Source organism: Cololabis saira, chromosome 11 (assembly GCF_033807715.1).
Source record: "Cololabis saira isolate AMF1-May2022 chromosome 11, fColSai1.1, whole genome shotgun sequence".
Taxonomy (NCBI): Eukaryota; Metazoa; Chordata; class Actinopteri; order Beloniformes; family Belonidae; genus Cololabis; species Cololabis saira.
In genome coordinates, this window is record NC_084597.1 from 22,194,045 (window position 1) to 22,211,156 (window position 17,112).

At 43.3% G+C, this 17,112-nt stretch overlaps 2 protein-coding genes across 8 annotated transcripts in view; both read left to right on the plus strand.

Moving 5' to 3' along the window:
- Window positions 1-2,398: 2,398 nt before the first annotated feature.
- Window positions 2,399-9,601, plus strand: nudcd3 (NudC domain containing 3). The gene is made up of 6 exons (XM_061734010.1): window positions 2,399-2,739; window positions 5,464-5,861; window positions 6,015-6,147; window positions 7,181-7,324; window positions 8,001-8,189; window positions 9,086-9,601. The coding sequence occupies exons 1-6, from the start codon at window positions 2,542-2,544 to the stop codon at window positions 9,194-9,196; spliced, it is 1,173 nt and encodes a 390-aa protein (XP_061589994.1). The 5' UTR covers window positions 2,399-2,541; the 3' UTR covers window positions 9,197-9,601.
- Window positions 9,602-12,389: 2,788 nt separating this feature from the next.
- LOC133455135 (calcium/calmodulin-dependent protein kinase type II subunit beta) overlaps window positions 12,390-17,112 on the plus strand; it is a 63,453-nt gene continuing 58,730 nt past the window's right edge. For all 7 annotated transcript variants that reach the window (XM_061734015.1, XM_061734012.1, XM_061734013.1 and 4 more), the window contains exon 1: window positions 12,390-12,582. In XM_061734015.1, coding sequence (XP_061589999.1) covers window positions 12,521-12,582 — 62 coding nt within the window. In that variant the 5' untranslated portion in view covers window positions 12,390-12,520. The remainder of the gene's footprint in view (window positions 12,583-17,112) is intronic.

Here is a 17,112-nt window from a genome sequence, read left to right on the forward strand (position 1 = left end):
TAATATAAAACAATAGAAAGAAAGCAGAACATCCATTCTGTAATAGTGCACATTTTTAGTGCAATAACAAAAGTGCAAACAGAAAGTCTGTAGAAAACTTGTGAACATATTTGTGCCTCAAAGGCCATGACTGTAGGCTACAGTTGTAGTAAAACAGAAAAAAATAACTTATGAACTCAACAGCTCAATGCCATTTTCCATTGGCATTTTATGACTATTTTTTGACTCTCACAGAAATACGGGACAAAGTGACTTTTCAGCTCAATACGGGACGCGTACTTTAGTTTATAAATACGGGACGATTCCGTTTTTCAAGGGACGGTTGGCAACCCTAATCACAGTCACAGCTTGTGCTACCCTATGAGGCAAACCAATATTACTCATTCAGATCAAATCTGTCAAGTATTGCCACAGAAATTCTGAAACGAGCTGAAATGAGGACCAGCAGAGCTTGTGAGGGACTCGGCTGATTTAGACCCGCTGGCGTCGGGCCGGCCTTGCGGCCATGTTTGGCCACAGGTTCCAGCTGGGGTCGGCCGGCCTTATGGCCATGTGGGTTCCAGCTGACTTGAAGGAGTCCTTAAATGATCCACGGTAGTCGCAGCTCCTTCAGCTCTGTTAGGTTTTGATTCACTAACAGGTCCACACATTCCAAAAAGAAGACAAAATGATGAAATCTGTCAGAGAGAAAAGTATTTCAATTAAATAAAATTCAATTCAAAATTACTTATTAATTACAGAAGGGGAATCGATTTAAATTTAAATTTATTTTTCAGGAAGTTGGCAAACCCTAACTGTGATTGACATGAGGTGGGCCTGGGTGTTTGCTCCACGCATTTACAACATGGCACCATACAAAAGCACTCCTCAGAAAAACCTTTGGGTGACGTCAAAGGTGACCCCCAAAAAGCTGGAGACAAAATATAGACATTTGGATATGAAAATACTCAGATTGCATCCATGTATATAAAATCCTCCATGGTCTGGCTCCACCTCCATTAAATATATTTATAAAGAAAAACATGAGCAGGTTAACCAGAGCAGGATCTAGAGGTGACTGTATTGTCCCATTCAGAAAAAGTGCTTTTGGGCCGTCAGGGTTTTCACACCGAACATCTCATACATGGAACACAGTACCAAATGTCATACGAGACACACCCACCCTCACCTCCTTCATTAAACACTTAAGAACATGGCTTCTAGAGAATCAAGTCTGCACTCATATTACATCTTAGTGTATTTTATTGTATGTTTGATCTGATATCTTAGTGTATTTTATTCTTCTATTGTGTATGTATTAGTGTATTTTACTGCTGTGTGTCATAATTTCTTGGACTGCATGTAATGTATGTGTGTCTGGAACCTTCTTTTACATCAACCTGCCCCAGGGACTAAAGATGCAAATTAGCCACTGGCTATAATCTAGCATATTTACATGAAAATGTTATTAATATGTACTGTCCCTGGTTCTTTTCCTTTAAAAATAAAATACAAATACAAATACAAAATACATTTTACAATTTTCTATCATCTTTGTGTATTGACTGCTAACTTTCAGATTTAAATTAAAAAAAAATGGTGACGCATTTGTTTTTTTTTGTTTTTTATTGAACAGAATTTTTTTAAACAAGAAAAACACACTTTATACAAAACTACTAGTAGAGGAAATATAAGAAAAAAGAAAATCCTGGAGGTTTTATGCACAAGAGACATATAAACAAAAATAAGAGACAAATAAAGTCAATACAAAGGAACAGTAAGGCATTTCAAAGCAAAAAGCATTGACATTTCGGAAAGAGACTTACGGTAAAATAAAAGATACTTTGATATATCGGTTACTCATTTTTTTGCAGAGTTATTTGACTTAATATTTTCTAAAGAAACAAAAAAACTTTTGAAATCATTTATAAAAAAATGGAAAGAGGGCTTCATTTTTCTCCACTTACAACAATGTATGTGGTATTTAGCCAGTAAGAGAATGACATTAACTAAGAAGGACACTGATTTGTCAATAGTATCTATATAAAAAATAATGTTAACGATTTCTAAATTTGGAATGTCATTCATTTTTAAAGATAGCCAATTTCTAATTTCTTGCCAAAACATTTTTGAGACAGGACACAATAAAAACATGTGATCAAGTGATTCTTCCAATTCATTGCAAAAAACAAAGGGGTCAACTTCAAATTTAAATCTATGTCTCAAGAATTCAGCGGTTGGATACATTTTATGAATCAATTTAAAATGAGTTTCCTTGACTTTGGGGGGAATGGGTCATTTCGATATAATTTGAGTGGGCTTTTTCTAATGTGACGCATTTGTAATATTCTGCATGTTGTTGCTTGTGTCCGAAGAACGTTTACTTTTATTTTGAAAACACAGTAACCGGAAGTTATTTCATTGTTCTGAAAGGAGCAAAACAGTCGCTGACAAGCACCAGGTTGTGCTGCTGGTTGCTGAACTTTTATCGTAGGGTGCTGTTCAATAGTTGTGTGGGTTCGTCCAGCTCGGACAGGGTTGTGGTAGTGAAGGCTGAGGTTGATGGCGTCGCCGCTGCAGATGACCGAGATGTACGACAACGCGCTGCTGGGGATCCTGCAGCATGTCGGCAACATCCAGGACTTCCTAAGGGTCTACTTCGGGTTTTTGTACCGAAAGACTGACTTTTATCGCCTGCTGTCAGGTCCTGACGACAAGATGGGTTTCCAACCAGGTGTTGCGGAGAAGATGGTGCTGAAGGTGACGTTTACCAACGTTTTAGCTCGTTGGAGATCATGTTTCAGGGGCCATGTCTTATTAAACTCCAGTTCAAACACGTGACACGCGGTGACACTTTAAGAAGAAAACAGGCTAGAATTGTGACTGTAGAATTACAATTACAGTTAAATGCGCTGAGGCTTTCTCGTAGTCTGTAGAATAGTGTTTCCCAACACCGTCCTGCATGTTTTAGATGTTTTCCTGCATCAACACACCTGATTCTAATTAATGGTCGTAATTAACTTGTCATCAAGGTCTGCACAATTCTGTTGATGACACACAGAGGTGTCAAAAAGTATTCACATTCATTACTCAGGTAGAAGTATAGATACTAGAGTTTAAAAATACTCCTGTAGAAGTTGAAGTATCAACTCAAGTTTTTTACTTAAGTAAACGTATAAAAGTACTGGTTTCAAAACTACTTATAGTATAAAAGTAAAAGTAATGTAAGGGGGGAAAAGCCATTAAGGACAAAAGCCATTGAAAATGAATGCATCTTAGTATAATGCAAATATATTAAAGAACCATATATGTGTACTATTGAGCATTAACATGTGTTTCAGAGAGCAGAAGATATGATAACTAGTTGCCTATAAGTATTGTAATGGTACAAAAAGTCAAACTTCAGAGGCATGTTATCATTTATCCTAACCTTTATTGGAATGTACATCCAAGTTTAGTTGCAGGAATCTGAGGGAACGGATGTAAGAACAAAACTGGACAAGAACATCTGAAACAACTGTGAAATAGAGTAACGAGGCTCTTTTTAAAATGTAAGGAGTAAAAAGTACAGATAATTGCGTGAAAATGTAAGGAGTAAAAGTAAAAAGTCGTGTGAAAAATAGTTACTCCAGTGAAGTATAGATAACCAAAATTTCTACTTAAGTAAGGTAACGAAGTATTTGTACTTCGTTACTTGACACCTCTGATGACACAGGTACTTGTATCACGGTGTGCTGAAGCAGGGTAGCATCTAAACATGCAGGATAGTAGATCTCGAGGACCAGGGTTGGGAAACACTGCTGTAGAAGAAGAACTGAACAAATCCTCTGTGACGTCATCCAAGTTTCTGAAGAGGGCATTTGAAGCCTCTTTTGGCACTTTTCCACTAGTGCCAACTCAGCCCGACTCGCATCACCTCGCCTCAGTTTGACGCTTTTCCACTAGGGGTCTAACCGTGCCAAGTAGATACGCTTTCTGTATCTATTCAGCCGAGGTTATAAAGGGCTGAGTCTGGCTGTATCTGACGTCATCCCAGTACACGCCCCCGATTGGTCAGGGGGTTGGAGTCAGACGTCTGCGAAAGAGCGTCTCTGACGGCAGCTTCTTGTTCATTTTATTTGACAGACAATGGCACCGCAAAGGTCTGTTTGGTGATCCAACTCTGAGGGGCAGATGTTCATAAACCTGGTGGCTGAGGAGAGAATTAAAAGGGGATCTAGACGGGCGATAAGGAACGACAAGATATACCAGGGGCTCTGTCACTTCATAGCTGCTCGCGGCTCCCAATGGACTTTTCAGCAGTGCCGAGACAAACTAAAAAAATTTAAAAGCTTCGTCGCTTGAAGCTTCTCTTTTTTTTAACTTGTTATCGAACACAATCCACAGAACCAGCAGCATCTATCATCTCCTCCATGTTCTACATCTTTAGTGTTGTTGTCTTCATTTTTTAGATCACACAATCAAATACATCACAGCAGCTTTACTCCAACCCTCCTACTTCGGCTCCTGGTGCTGAATTGTTATGGAAAAGAAACTAGGCCGAGTTGAGTCAAGCCGAGTCAAGATGAGTAGAGCCGAGTAGGTACTAGTGGAAAAGTGCCAAGAGTACCGGTAGTTACAGAAAAAGTATCTACTCGGCACGGCTCGATCCCTAGTGGGAAAGTGCCAAACCGAGTGGAGCCAAGCTGAGCCGGGCTGAGTGGAACACAATGGTCAGTCACATCTTGAAGTGGACATTGATTGGCCGTCACTGTTTTGGGGCTGTTTAGCATATGCTATTGGGCTCCCTGTGAGTAGCGGAGAAGTGAAAATGGAGGAGCATGTGAAAGTTGTCTGTCCAGTGAATGGGGAATTTAAATTTCAAAAACACCCTGACGGCACCATTGATAAAGGTTAGTGATGGGCAGAGGAAAGTTAAAACTGATAGGCTAGTTTGATTCCCCTTTTCCCTAGATTGTTCTCGTGTCATGCCTGACTTTCCAGCGTTTTTCCCCAGACTGATCACTTGTCGCCGACCTTGCCTGTCCCCGACCTGTTTGCCTGTCTCTGTCCTGGTAATCACCTCAGTCTTCTGTCCCTGACCACAGTTCCCTTGTCACATCCCTGTAGTACACCAGCTAAGCATTGTGTCTGTGTCTCTCCTTTCTCTGTTCTTCATTCTTTCCGTCTGTTTTCTCTTTTCCTGCTCTGCCCAGCTGGTCTCCGGCAGGAGCGTCCCCCTTTATGGATCTGACTTTCCCTCTTAAATCCTGTGAAAGCAGTTAGGGGCTACTTTGTTTTGGCCACATTCTTTTTTTGTTTTGTTTCTTTTTATAATAGAATAGAATGCCAGACAGGGAACTTGTTTTCGGTTTTTAGCTTCATTTTTGTGATGCTGAGACCTGCTGTGATCAGATCTTATGTTCCTGTGTTTTATTGCCGTGTTTACATCTGTGTACATGTTGAGTCACCGAACGACACGGAGGTCTTTGGTCTGTTCCACAGACGTTCAAGTTGTTTGAGAAAGTGGCGGAGCAAGACAGAGAGCGAGCGCAGATAGAGCTGCAGAGAAGAAACGAGATTAAACGACTTCCCCCGGCAGTCCAGGAGGTGGTGGTCACCGCCGAGAAGATGGAGGAGGACAGCGTAGAGGCGGTGCAGGTGGAGAGCTCTCTTCCAGATGCAGGTGACACGACAGCAGCAGCCTCAAAAGCAACCGCCGAAGGTCAGTGTGCCGGAGCTCAGGGTGCCGGAGCTCAGGGTGCCGGAGCTCAGGGTGCCGGAGCTCAGGGTGCCGGAGCTCAGGGTGCCGGAGCTCAGGGTGCTGGAGCTCAGGGTGCTGGAGCTGGTGGTCCGGTGGCTCAGAGGGATCAGGTCGCTGGCGCTGGTACCCCATCAGCAGAGTGAGGAACCTTCTATCTCTTTTATTATTATTTTTGAAGTCAGTTATGTTCTTTAAACTCTCGATGATGACAAATGAAGCCAATGCTAAAAGAGCAGAGGAGCGCATCGTTTTAACATATCTTCACTTCCTCTGTGTGATTCTTGTGTTTCAGAACTCAAGACCAGTTTCAGTCGAATGCTGACAGTTACAACGGGGCGGTGAGGGAAAACTACAGCTGGTCTCAAGACTACACAGATGTGGAGGTCCGAGTGCTGGTTCCTGAGACAGTGGTGAAGGGCAGACAGGTGAGCGGGACCCCCCACCCGACCAGGCCGCAACTGGTTCTCGTGCAGAGGTGTCAAGTAACGAAGTACAAGTACTTCGTTACTGTACTTAAGTACATTTTTTTTAGGTATCTATACTTTACTCCATTACTTATTTTTCTTCCTACTTCTTACTTCTACTTATTACATTTTCACACAAGTATCTGTACTTTCTATTCCTTACATTTCGAAAACAAGCGTTACTCGTTACTCTTGGCTTCGGTTTAATAATGTTTATAATTTATAAACATTAAAACATTAAAACGGGCCCCGAATTTCCTGCGCTGTCCTGCGGATGTGACGTCGAATGACGCTGCATGCGCGTTCTCCCCGTTCTCCCGTGCCGGCTTCGCTGTTGGCTGCAGTACCCCCGACGGTCATCGTGGCGCTATGAGTCTCATTTCTTAAAGGAGCCTCATGCTCCTTAAGGGATTTGTATGTAGTGATGTAGAGCTCATTCTCATTTAAGTTTTGGTCTTGACTTGTCAGCTGTGACTGGTATGGGGTTCAGGGCTGAATTTTTCAGGCAGGAAGATTTTAAGTTTATTTTTTGATTGGATGAACATGAATACCTCATTGTACTGTTGTCTCTCTCTCCTCGCTGTCTCTCGCTGTCTCTAGAGAAAATGTTGAAACTTAGTTGTTGTTTTTCCAACCTGGGCCCGGTTTTGAATACAATAAAATTTGAGAAAGAACATGCTCCTTGAGTGACTTTGTCTTTGACAGTAATGGGTTAATGATTGTGTTGTATCTTGGGCCACTTGTAGAACTAATCAGTGTTTAAATTGAGCTTTCAATTCATATAGTGGCCGCTGGCTGTTTTTTTTCAAAAGTTACTTTATACTTTAAGTAGTTTTTAGAGCACATACTTTTTACTTTTACTTGAGTAAAGAGGTCAAGTTGATACTTCAACTTTTAACAGAGATACTGCAGTATCTATACTTCTACTTAAGTAACAAATGTGTGTACTTTTCACACCACTGTTCTCATGTCTCATTTGTGTTGTCGTCCTCAGGTCAGCGTCAGACTGCAGACCGGCAGCATACGAGTGTCCATGAGGGACGGAGCCGAGGAGAAGACCTTGATGGAGGGAGAACTCTCCCACAAGATCAACACCGAGGACTCTCTGTGGAGTTTGGAACCAGGGAAATGTGTAGTGGTAAGAATGCACATGGCTACTGTTTGCAGCTCTTTTAGGACCCCAAAGCCAGAATCTACAAGAACTCCAGGTGGACCTACAAAAACAGCTGGAAACCTGATTTTGACAACTTTGGATCGACCGATTACGTCACATCTTGCGCTGCCGGAGTGGACTTAATGTGCTAAAAGCGTTTCTATGACACTTTCATGCTAGTTTGGATTATTGAAACATCTGGAAAACAAGATTTATTTATTTTTTGTGATATTGAGGTTTTGCACAGAGACAGTTTTACCAGAGACCCACAACCGCTGATGTTGGAGAGATGCTTTCATCTCTTCTTCCTCAACAAGAAACAGGCGACATCAGGTCAAATGACCTGAGATCAGAGCGGGAGGGTCCATCAGGGTCAGCTGAAGGGAAACGGTCACCATTTGAGTGTTCAGAAAAATATGCAGTAGTATCTCGTACTTTAAAAACTAACATTTGTCAGGAAAAATTCTAACTGTAATAACTCACAAATTTCCCAGAGAACCTGTTCAGATTCACAATTAGGCTGAATTGAGAACTTCACTGTGAAGTTGATTACAAATGAAGATGGATCTTGTTATTTTTGCACAAATACTGGATCTTGATCGGGTAGCTCTGAGGTGCATCGCCCGCAGGCCGGTCTGGTAACTCGGTTTGTTTCTTGCAGCTGTCGCTTAACAAGACCTCTGAGGTTTGGTGGAATGCGGTTCTGAAGGGGGAGAAGGAGATCGATATAAACCAGATAAACCGCGAGCGCTCCATGGGGACGGTTGACGAGGAAGAGCACGCCGTCCTGGACAGACTCACGTTCGACTACCACCAGAAGCTGCAGGGAAAACCACAAAGTCACGAAATGGTGAGAGGTTATCAGACTTCAGAGATCCCTCAGAGTTCCTTTAGACCAGAACCAAACACACGTCGGCTTCGGAACAGTCGTAACAAACGTTCCAGTCAGGTTTCTGTTTTTTTTTTTTTTAAGATATTTTTATCCCGGTTTTTTCCCCCATTTTATCACCCAGTGCTCCTACCTAAGTAACAGTCCTGGGCATTGCCATCCTTTACCAACCCCGGGAGGGCCCTGCACTGAGCTCAGGTCTCCTCCTTACTTGAGGAGTGAGCAGGCCGCATCTTTTCACCAGACAGGGTGGGGCTTCTCCGGCCGGACGTAGCGCGTGGAAGGATCACGTTATTCCGGCCGGATCCTCCCCACCCCATCTGGCGCCCCGACTGGCCAGAGGGGGCATGTATAGCCCAGGACTGTGTGCATGTTTTTGTGAGGGTAGCTCACATTAGCTACCCAAGGGAACACAGGGAGAACATGCAAACTCCACACAGAAAGGCCCTTTCGCCAACCCCACCCAGGGTGTGGGCACTGAAGTCATGGGGGAACTAACACGCACTTCAGCGCCCACAGCGTCCCCCGGCGGGAATCAAACCCAGGACCTTCTTGCTGTGAGACAGCTGCACTACCTGCTGCGCCACCGTGCCCCTTGAGTCCGGTTCAGGTTTCTGTTGTGTAAAAACATCAGACCATCAGCTCAGACAAACATTTACATTTCTGTAGGACTCTTAATTATTTATTTATTGATTTATTTTATCCATTTAACAAAAATAAAGTGAAATAAACTAAATGCCCTTAATGTTTCCAGAATATTTAAATTACAGCCAGGAGCTGATGATCATCATCATTGATGATCGGTGGCTGGTGTGAACGGTATGCGTCTTAACATCCATGTCCATGTTTCTCCTCAGAAAGTTCACGAAATGCTGAAGAAGGGCTGGGACGCAGAGGGCTCGCCTTTCAAGGGGCAGAGTTTCGACCCGACCATTTTCGATGTCCCGCCCAGCGCTGTGCAGTTCTGAGTGGGCCGAGCTCCAGACGGGAGCCAACTCCGGTCCGACTGCGGGAGATTCCACGTTTACCCACCAAACCATAGAAGACGAGGGAACTCGGACTCAGACGGGCCGATACACCGATTTTAAAGTTCAAAGACGTTTGTTAACTCCTGAGTGTTTGCCGGCGTCTCTGCACCAGCCCCACTCACTCAGAGCTGCCGTCACCCAAGATTACTTTTATTTGAACATATTTTTAGGGAGCTGGATGCAGGGACATGCTAATTGTCCCACCTCTGGTGGTTCTTTTAGTGGTTGCGGGCCGGGGGTCTTAGTTGTTTTATTTGTTTACTGAAAATGTAACTTGCCACATGAACTGAAAACCTTTTATTTATCATTTCAAGTTGTTTTTCATGCCAAAATAAACAAAAGTTGCAGAAAAATGTACAGCTTGTGTCTGTGTTCAGGGTCAGAAGGTCTGCCGCTACGTCTGACTCAGTAACAGTTGGACAAAAATGACGGTATTATTGAAAGTAAAGATTCTTGACGTTTAAATCTGAGCGTCCATTTAAGGCAAGGCAAGGCAAATGTATTTATATAGCACAATTCAACACAAGGTAATTCAAAGTGCTTTACATTGACATTAAAAGCGGCAAGACATAATTAGACAGTAAATAACAAATAAGATTGAATAAGATGATAAGAAAAGAAGTAAAATAATAAAAAGCACAAGCTGTTAAAAATAAGGGCAGTAGAATACAGCAGGTAAGTTTAATTTAGGAGTACGCTTGAGTAAACTAATGTTTTTAACCCTGATTTAAAGGAGCTGAGTTTGAGCAGACCTCAGGTCTACAGGAAGTTTGTTCCTGGTGGTTTCTGTGTCCGTGGTTGAGATCACAAGCAGGAACCTTGTCAACTGTTGGAGGAAGATGGAGTTAAACGAGACCGGCTGAAGCTTCCTGAAATGTTCAGAAAGTGTGCATGATGGTCGGGATACTGCAGAGAAGCAGCTCTACAACGTGCAACAGCTTCTTCTCCAGCGCCGCCCTGACATCTGTTGACAGCACATGCTTCAATGGGTGGAGTCAGTCATTTATAGCCCCTTTGATGCAAGGCTTGTGTTTCAGAGCTTAGTTTCTGTCAGTGGCTGCTAATCATCTTCTCTTCTGTGCATGTTTGAAGGCCAGAGCTTCAGGAGCTGCATGCTGACCTGCAGCCCACACTCTGATCCCCCTGCTGCTTGCTTCCACCTGTCCGTATGGATGTCTGGTGGATGTCTGCTGACATCCTGACCTGCAGCCCCCCCCCTCTGACCACCTCAGTGTCTGCTTTACATCTGCTTATATAGTCATCCCTGTAGTGCACCAGTTAGCCATTGTGTCTATGCCTGTCCTTTCTCTGTTCTTCATTCTCTGTCTGTTCTTTCTTTTCCTGCTCTGCTCAGCTGGCCTCCACAGGAGGATCCCCCCTTATGGACCAGCTCCTGCTCATAGTGTCTTCCCTCCTATGTCTCCTGCCTCACCACACCCTGATACAAATGACCCATAACAGACTTGTGCAGACTTGACAACTAGCTGATGATGACTATTAATTAGATAATCAGGGAACTTTCTAAAACATGGAGGACAGGGGGTCCCGAAGACCAGTGGGAAACACTGGTCTACTTGATGGGATCATATTTCAGGCTTTGTTTTCAGGCTTTATAGAAAGATTGTTTGCTGTGATGTTAGTAAAAGGTTCTGTTGCTCAGCGTTCATCAGCGCTGCAGAAAAAAACCAACGCGCCCATCCAGAGTCGGTTGGTCTAATTACAGAGTCACGACAGATAAGTCTGGCAGGGGGCGGTCCTGCTGGTGGACTACAGGTGAGTTCCAGGTACATATGACATGGTTAGTCGGTGGACTACGAGACCATATAGGTGTAGAAGCAGACACTGAGGTGGTCAACATGCAACTCTGGAAGGTCTGGCTTGCAAACGTACAGAGAGAAAAAGAGGGGCCAGATCAGCACAGCAAACATTGACAATCCTGTGTGCAGGTGGAAATGACGGGTGGCTAATGTGTTTTTACATCTAAAAAAGTCTACGTAGCCATCAACCTGGCCTCCAAACATCCAGAGATCCCAATCCGCTCCAACCCCTCCCCTCTCTTTGTGTGTGTTATCCAGTAACTAATGGCATGGTGGAATGGGGAGGTTGTATTCAGGACTCGAGTTGTAAAAAGAATTCAGGGGGGATGGTGGATTTTATCATATGGGGACAGATAATTTGTGCTGATTACAAATAATATAATATATTAGAAATAATAGCACTGACCAAAAAACCTGCAGAAATACTGCAGGAATGACATAGCAGTAGTTAAATGCAGCCTTCTGTAAGCTTTAAATATCCACTGGGCTTACATCAAATACATCAAAATACAACAATAAAAAACAGTTTTCTGAACTTATCAATATGACTCTGTCCTTCACAGGATAAGTAAAATGGATCACTGCAAAAACTCAAAATCTTAACAAGAATATTTCTTATTTCTAGTTAAAATGTCTCATTTTATTAAAACAAAAATCTCATTATCCTTAAAACAAGAATCATCACTGGAAAAAAACAACAATTTTCACCTGTTTCAAGTAGATTTTCATTTGAAATAAGTAGAAAAATCTACCAGTGGAACATGATTTTTTTGCTTGTAATAAGAAGATAAAATTTTGTCCCAGTGGCAGATTTTCCTACTTATTTAAAGTGAAAATGTACTTGAAACAGGTGAAAATGGTCAAATAAGTTATTTTTCTGGTGATGACTCTAAATGTTGAAATAGCAGTAAAACCACATTCATTGATGAAATGACATAAGGGATGAAAAAGTGGGGATGGCAGTTTTACGGGGGGATGATTTTGACCGTTTTTATTTTTGCTCTTGATTTCCTTTTGGAAGAGGGTTTTCCTCGCTCAAATCTAAAAATAGACACACGCAGTACTGTGACTGCATTGAATTGAAATCATGAGCCCGGGGCTTCTCTTAGTTTGATTTATTATAATGAGTAATGCATTTCTGCTCTCCCTCACTCTTCTAACAGATCACTTCCAGCCTTTTAATTTCACTTTTTCCTCATCTCATTTTTATTTTTTCTCTCCAGAGGATCACGTCATATAGTGAGCTCACATTATCGTGCGGTGCGGTATTTAAAGAGTCCGTCGTCCTCCTCCTCGCAGAGCGGGGAGCGCTGCTGTCGAAGCCGGGACTCGTGCGCTCTAGAGCGGGGCTGTAGCTGAACCCACTCGGCGTGTCTGGAGCTCTGAGGTGGGCAGAGACTAAACCCCTAAAGGTCCGCAGCCAGAGAGCCGCCCGTCCGAGGAAGTCATGGCAACGACTACCTGCACGCGTTTTACGGATGAATACCAGCTGTACGAGGAGCTGGGCAAGTAAGTGGCTGGTTATGGACCTGCATGATATCCTGCATGATATCCTGCATGCAGCCTGACCCTGTCAGAACTCCAATACGTAGAGATGGAGGTCTGCAAAAATAAATCAGCTGCAGCTTGTCTTTGCCTTTCTTTAAACTGTGACAGCCACCAGGTAAGGCTGAATGTTGCATCAAATGTGGGGGTTCCATGGTCCCATGAGCACTTCTGGGCATCCCCCTTTATCTCTTCCTCCCCCTCCTCTTCCTCCTCCTCTTCCTCTTCCTCCTCCTCTGTGCCCAAAGGGTAATTAGGGACAAAACCAGCTGAATGTGCAGAAAAGGCTGATGTGGTGGAATTAAGGTCCTCATCATCAGCTGGCTCTAATCCCGGTGGCACAGCGTTTAGAGATGATGCTGCTGCTCTTCATCTACAAATCTAATGAAGCGTGCCTTGTGATTAATTAAAAAAAAGACAGAGATGGAAGGGGGATGGAGTTTGGGGCAATTTTGGCCCCAAAAGGATGCAGACAATTGGAGTGACTTGGAGAGCTTCAAGGTGCCCCTGTGGGCAGAAGTAGACTCTGCCCACAAGTAGAGTAGTTTCTGTCAGGTTGTGCGTGTACGAACATTTATCCCACAGTTCTGCAGGAGGAAGAAATCACTCTTGAGCGCTGGAGACACTCTCTCTAGGGCAGTGCTTTTCAATCCTGGTCCTCGTGGGCCCCTGTCCTGCATGTTTTAGATGTTTCCCTGCTTCAGCACACCGTGATAAAAGTACCTGTGTCATCAACAGAGTTGTGCAGACCTTGGTGACAAGCTAATGAGGACCTTTAATTAGAATCAGGTGTGTTGGTGCAGGGAAACATAGGGTGTCTAGTGTTTTGGGGTCCCTGTTTAGTCAAACAACATGATGAGGAGGTTGAGAAGGCGATCGGTTATCATTTTAAGAAGGAAATAAGCGAGATTTGTAAATATGAAGGTCAAGATGAAGCTGAGCTCACAAAGTAAACCTGGTAGCTAGTTTGACATTTGAAACAAAGAAAGAACATGTGTTGGGGAACAAAAAAAAGAATCAAAAGTATTAAAAAAAAAAAATGAATAAAACAGATTTTTTTTTTTTTGGAACTTAATTTTTTGTTAGTTTCAACAATACACCACATACATTTTCTTCTTTCTTTTTCCTTTTTTCAGCTGCATACAACATCTATACACATTATACAAGAGAAAAACAACAACATAATTATTCACTCCAAAATATACGTATATAATAACAAACCCATAAATTTAAAAAAAAAGAAAAAATAGTAAAATCAATAATAATAATTGTCCACTCCAAGGCACAACGGTATGTATAGAAAGCAGGCACCATATTTACTCTAGGAAAAAATGGCTATTGGCAAATCTGTGTACAGAGGGAAAACAGTAAGAATTAGGCAGGTGGGCCGAGCAACATTGGGTAATAGACCTCATAAAACAGATTTTTTAAGCAATTTTGAGAAAAAATAATAGAAATTGTTACTTTCAAGCTGGACTCAAGTTGTTGAGGAATAAATGCACAACAAGTTAAAACCGAGAAGTTTTAACCTCCCTGTGCGGCATAAATGCTGAGTTCCTGTAAACAAATGAAATAAACCTTACTAGTGTGATGATGAATTATGGATATTTAATGGAGAAAACAAAGATAAAATAACTTCAGCATGGAGGAACGTTGGTGAGGGACCATTTTATTGGTCCATTTCGTGGAGTAGAAACTGATGCTGTCGATGCTGCCATCTTGAATCTTGTACGAGTCATGGCTTAAAGCAGGCCCTGCCGGTCTGGTACATTCTGTACTGATGGAAAGTGCTGCGAGTGGGAGGTAAATCAGAACTAATGAAGCAGTCCCCGGTCTTCTGAAGCGGTCCCTCAACTGCTGAAGCGGTCCCTGAAATACTGAAGTGGTCCCAGAACTACTGGAACGGTCTCTGAATTACTGAAGCGGTATCTGAACGACTGAAACAGTCTCCCAACTACTGGAACGGTCTCTGAACGGTCTCTGAAATACTGAAGCGGTCCCTTAACTAACGAAGCGGTCCCAGATCTACTGAAGCGGTAACTGAACTACTGAAGCGGCCCCTGACTTACTGAAGCAGTCTCTGATCTTCTGAAGCAGTCCCTCAACTACTGGAATGGTCTCTGAAATACTGAAGTGGTCCCTGACTTACTAAAGTGGTGCCAGAACTACTGAATCGGACTCTGAAGCACTGAGTCAGTCCCAGATATACTGAAACAGTCCCTGAACAACTGAAGCGGTAACTGAATTATTGAAGCCATTCCTGATATATAGGGAAGTAGCCCCTGAGCTACTGAGATGGTCTCTCAACTACTCCCAAATCCCTTTAGTACTTGAGGGAACGCTTCAGTAGTTCAGAGACCGATTAAGTAGTTCTGGGACCGCTTCAGTAGTTAAGGGTCAGATTCAGTAGGTTAGTGACCGTTCCTGTATTTGAGGGACTGCTTCAGTAAATCAGAGACCGATTCAGTACATCTGGGACTGCTTCAGTGGTTCAGAGACTGCTTCAGTGGTACAGGCACCACCTCAGAAGATGGAGGACTGCTTCATTAGTTGAGGGACCGCTTCAGTATTTCAGTTACAGCTTCATTTATTCAGTTACCGCTTCAGTAGTTAAGGGACCACTTCAGTAGTTAAGGGACCACTTCAGTGGTTAAGGGACCGATTCAGTAGTTCTAGGACTGATTCAGTGGTTCAATTACCGTTCCAGTAGTTGAGGTACTGATTCAGTAGGTCAAGGGCAGCTTCAGTAGTTCAGGCACCACCTCAGAAGATTGCGGACTGCTTAATTAGTTGAGGAACCGCTTCAGTATTTCAGTTACGTCTTCAGTGGTTCAGAGACCGATTCAGTACGGTAACTGAACTAATGAATCAGTCCCAAAACTACTGAATCGGTCTCTGAACCGCTGAAGCGATCCCAGATGTCCTGAAGCAGTCCCTCAACTACTGAAGCAGTCCCTCAACTACTGGAATGGTAACTGAACTCCTGAATCAGTGGCTGACTTACTGAAGCGGTCCCAGAACTACTGAATTAGTCATTGAACCACTAAAGCGGTAACTGAACTACTGAAGCAGCCCCAAAACTACTGAATTGGTCTCTGAACTACTGAAGCTGTAACTGAAATACTGAAGCGGTCCCTTGACTAATTAAGCAGTCCGCCATCTTCTGAAGCGGAGCCTGAACTACTGAAGCAGTAACTGAACTTCTGAAGCGGTCCCTCAACTACTGAAGCGTTCCCAGAACTACTGAATCGGTCTCTGAACTACTGAAGCTGTAACTGAAATACTGAAGCGTCCCTCAACTATTGAAGCGGTCCGCGATCTTCTGAAGCGGAGCCTGAACTACTGAAGCAGTCCCTGACCTTCTGGAACGGTAACTGAACAACTGAAGCAGTCTCTCAACTACTGAAGCGGTCCCAGAACGACTGAAGCAGTCCCTGATATCCTGAAGCATACCTTGAGCTACTGAAGTGGTGTCTCAACAACTGAAAGGGTCCCAGAACTACTGAAGCTTTCCCCGCTCTACTGAAGCAGTCCCTCAACTACTGGAACAGTCCCTCAACTACTGGAACAGTCCCTCAACTACTGAAGCATTCCCAGAACTACTGAATCGGAAACTGAACTTCCGAAGCAGTCTCTGAACGACTGAAGCGATCCCTCAACTACTGAAGCGGTCCCTTAAAGCAGCACAACGTAACTTTCAGCTTTTCTGAGTTTAGCGGCATCTTGTGGACAAAATCGGTAGTGTTTTACCAGAAAGAACACTACGTTTCCCATGAGCACCAGCGCGTACTGCCGGAAAACTCCTGTCCCGTCCATGGATCTATTATAAAACGTTGCGTACATTTGTTTTGATGAGAGAAGACAGGACGCAGAACAGAAGGAACGCAAAAAAAAGATGTTTAACTGCTGGAAAGGAACTGGAATTTACCGGGATACCTTAAACAAGGAAGCCAGGGAGCGATATATGGAGAAAATAATGATTATTAACGGTCTGGATCCATATGAAATCCCTAAGAGATCCCTGAATCGCCATGTGTTTCAATAAATTTGTATAATAGTACAACATACAGTACATGTTTTGTATCCCTCTTACTTCTCTTTTTTTTTTTTTGACTGCTATATTATGTTGAAGAGGCTCCGAGGCGTGAGCAATATTTTTGTTTTCCTCGTGAGATTATTTTTTTCCTCTGCAGCTACAAATTAATATTTTTTCCTCAACAAACTAGTTTTATCTGAAGATTGGGGTTAATTGCTCCGCAGAGAGCTGGCCAGCAACTGCGTTTGGCTGGAGAAGTGGGGAATAAAACCCGTGTTTTGAACCGACGCCCGTCTGTGTGAGTGTTTGTGGTTTAAGGCTGATTTATGGTTCTGCGTTAAATCGACGCAGAGCCTGCGGCGTAGGGTACGCGGCGACACGCACCGTACGTTGCGCGTCGCCACGTACCCTACGCCGTGGGTCTGCGTCGATTTAACGCAGAACCATAAATCATGCTT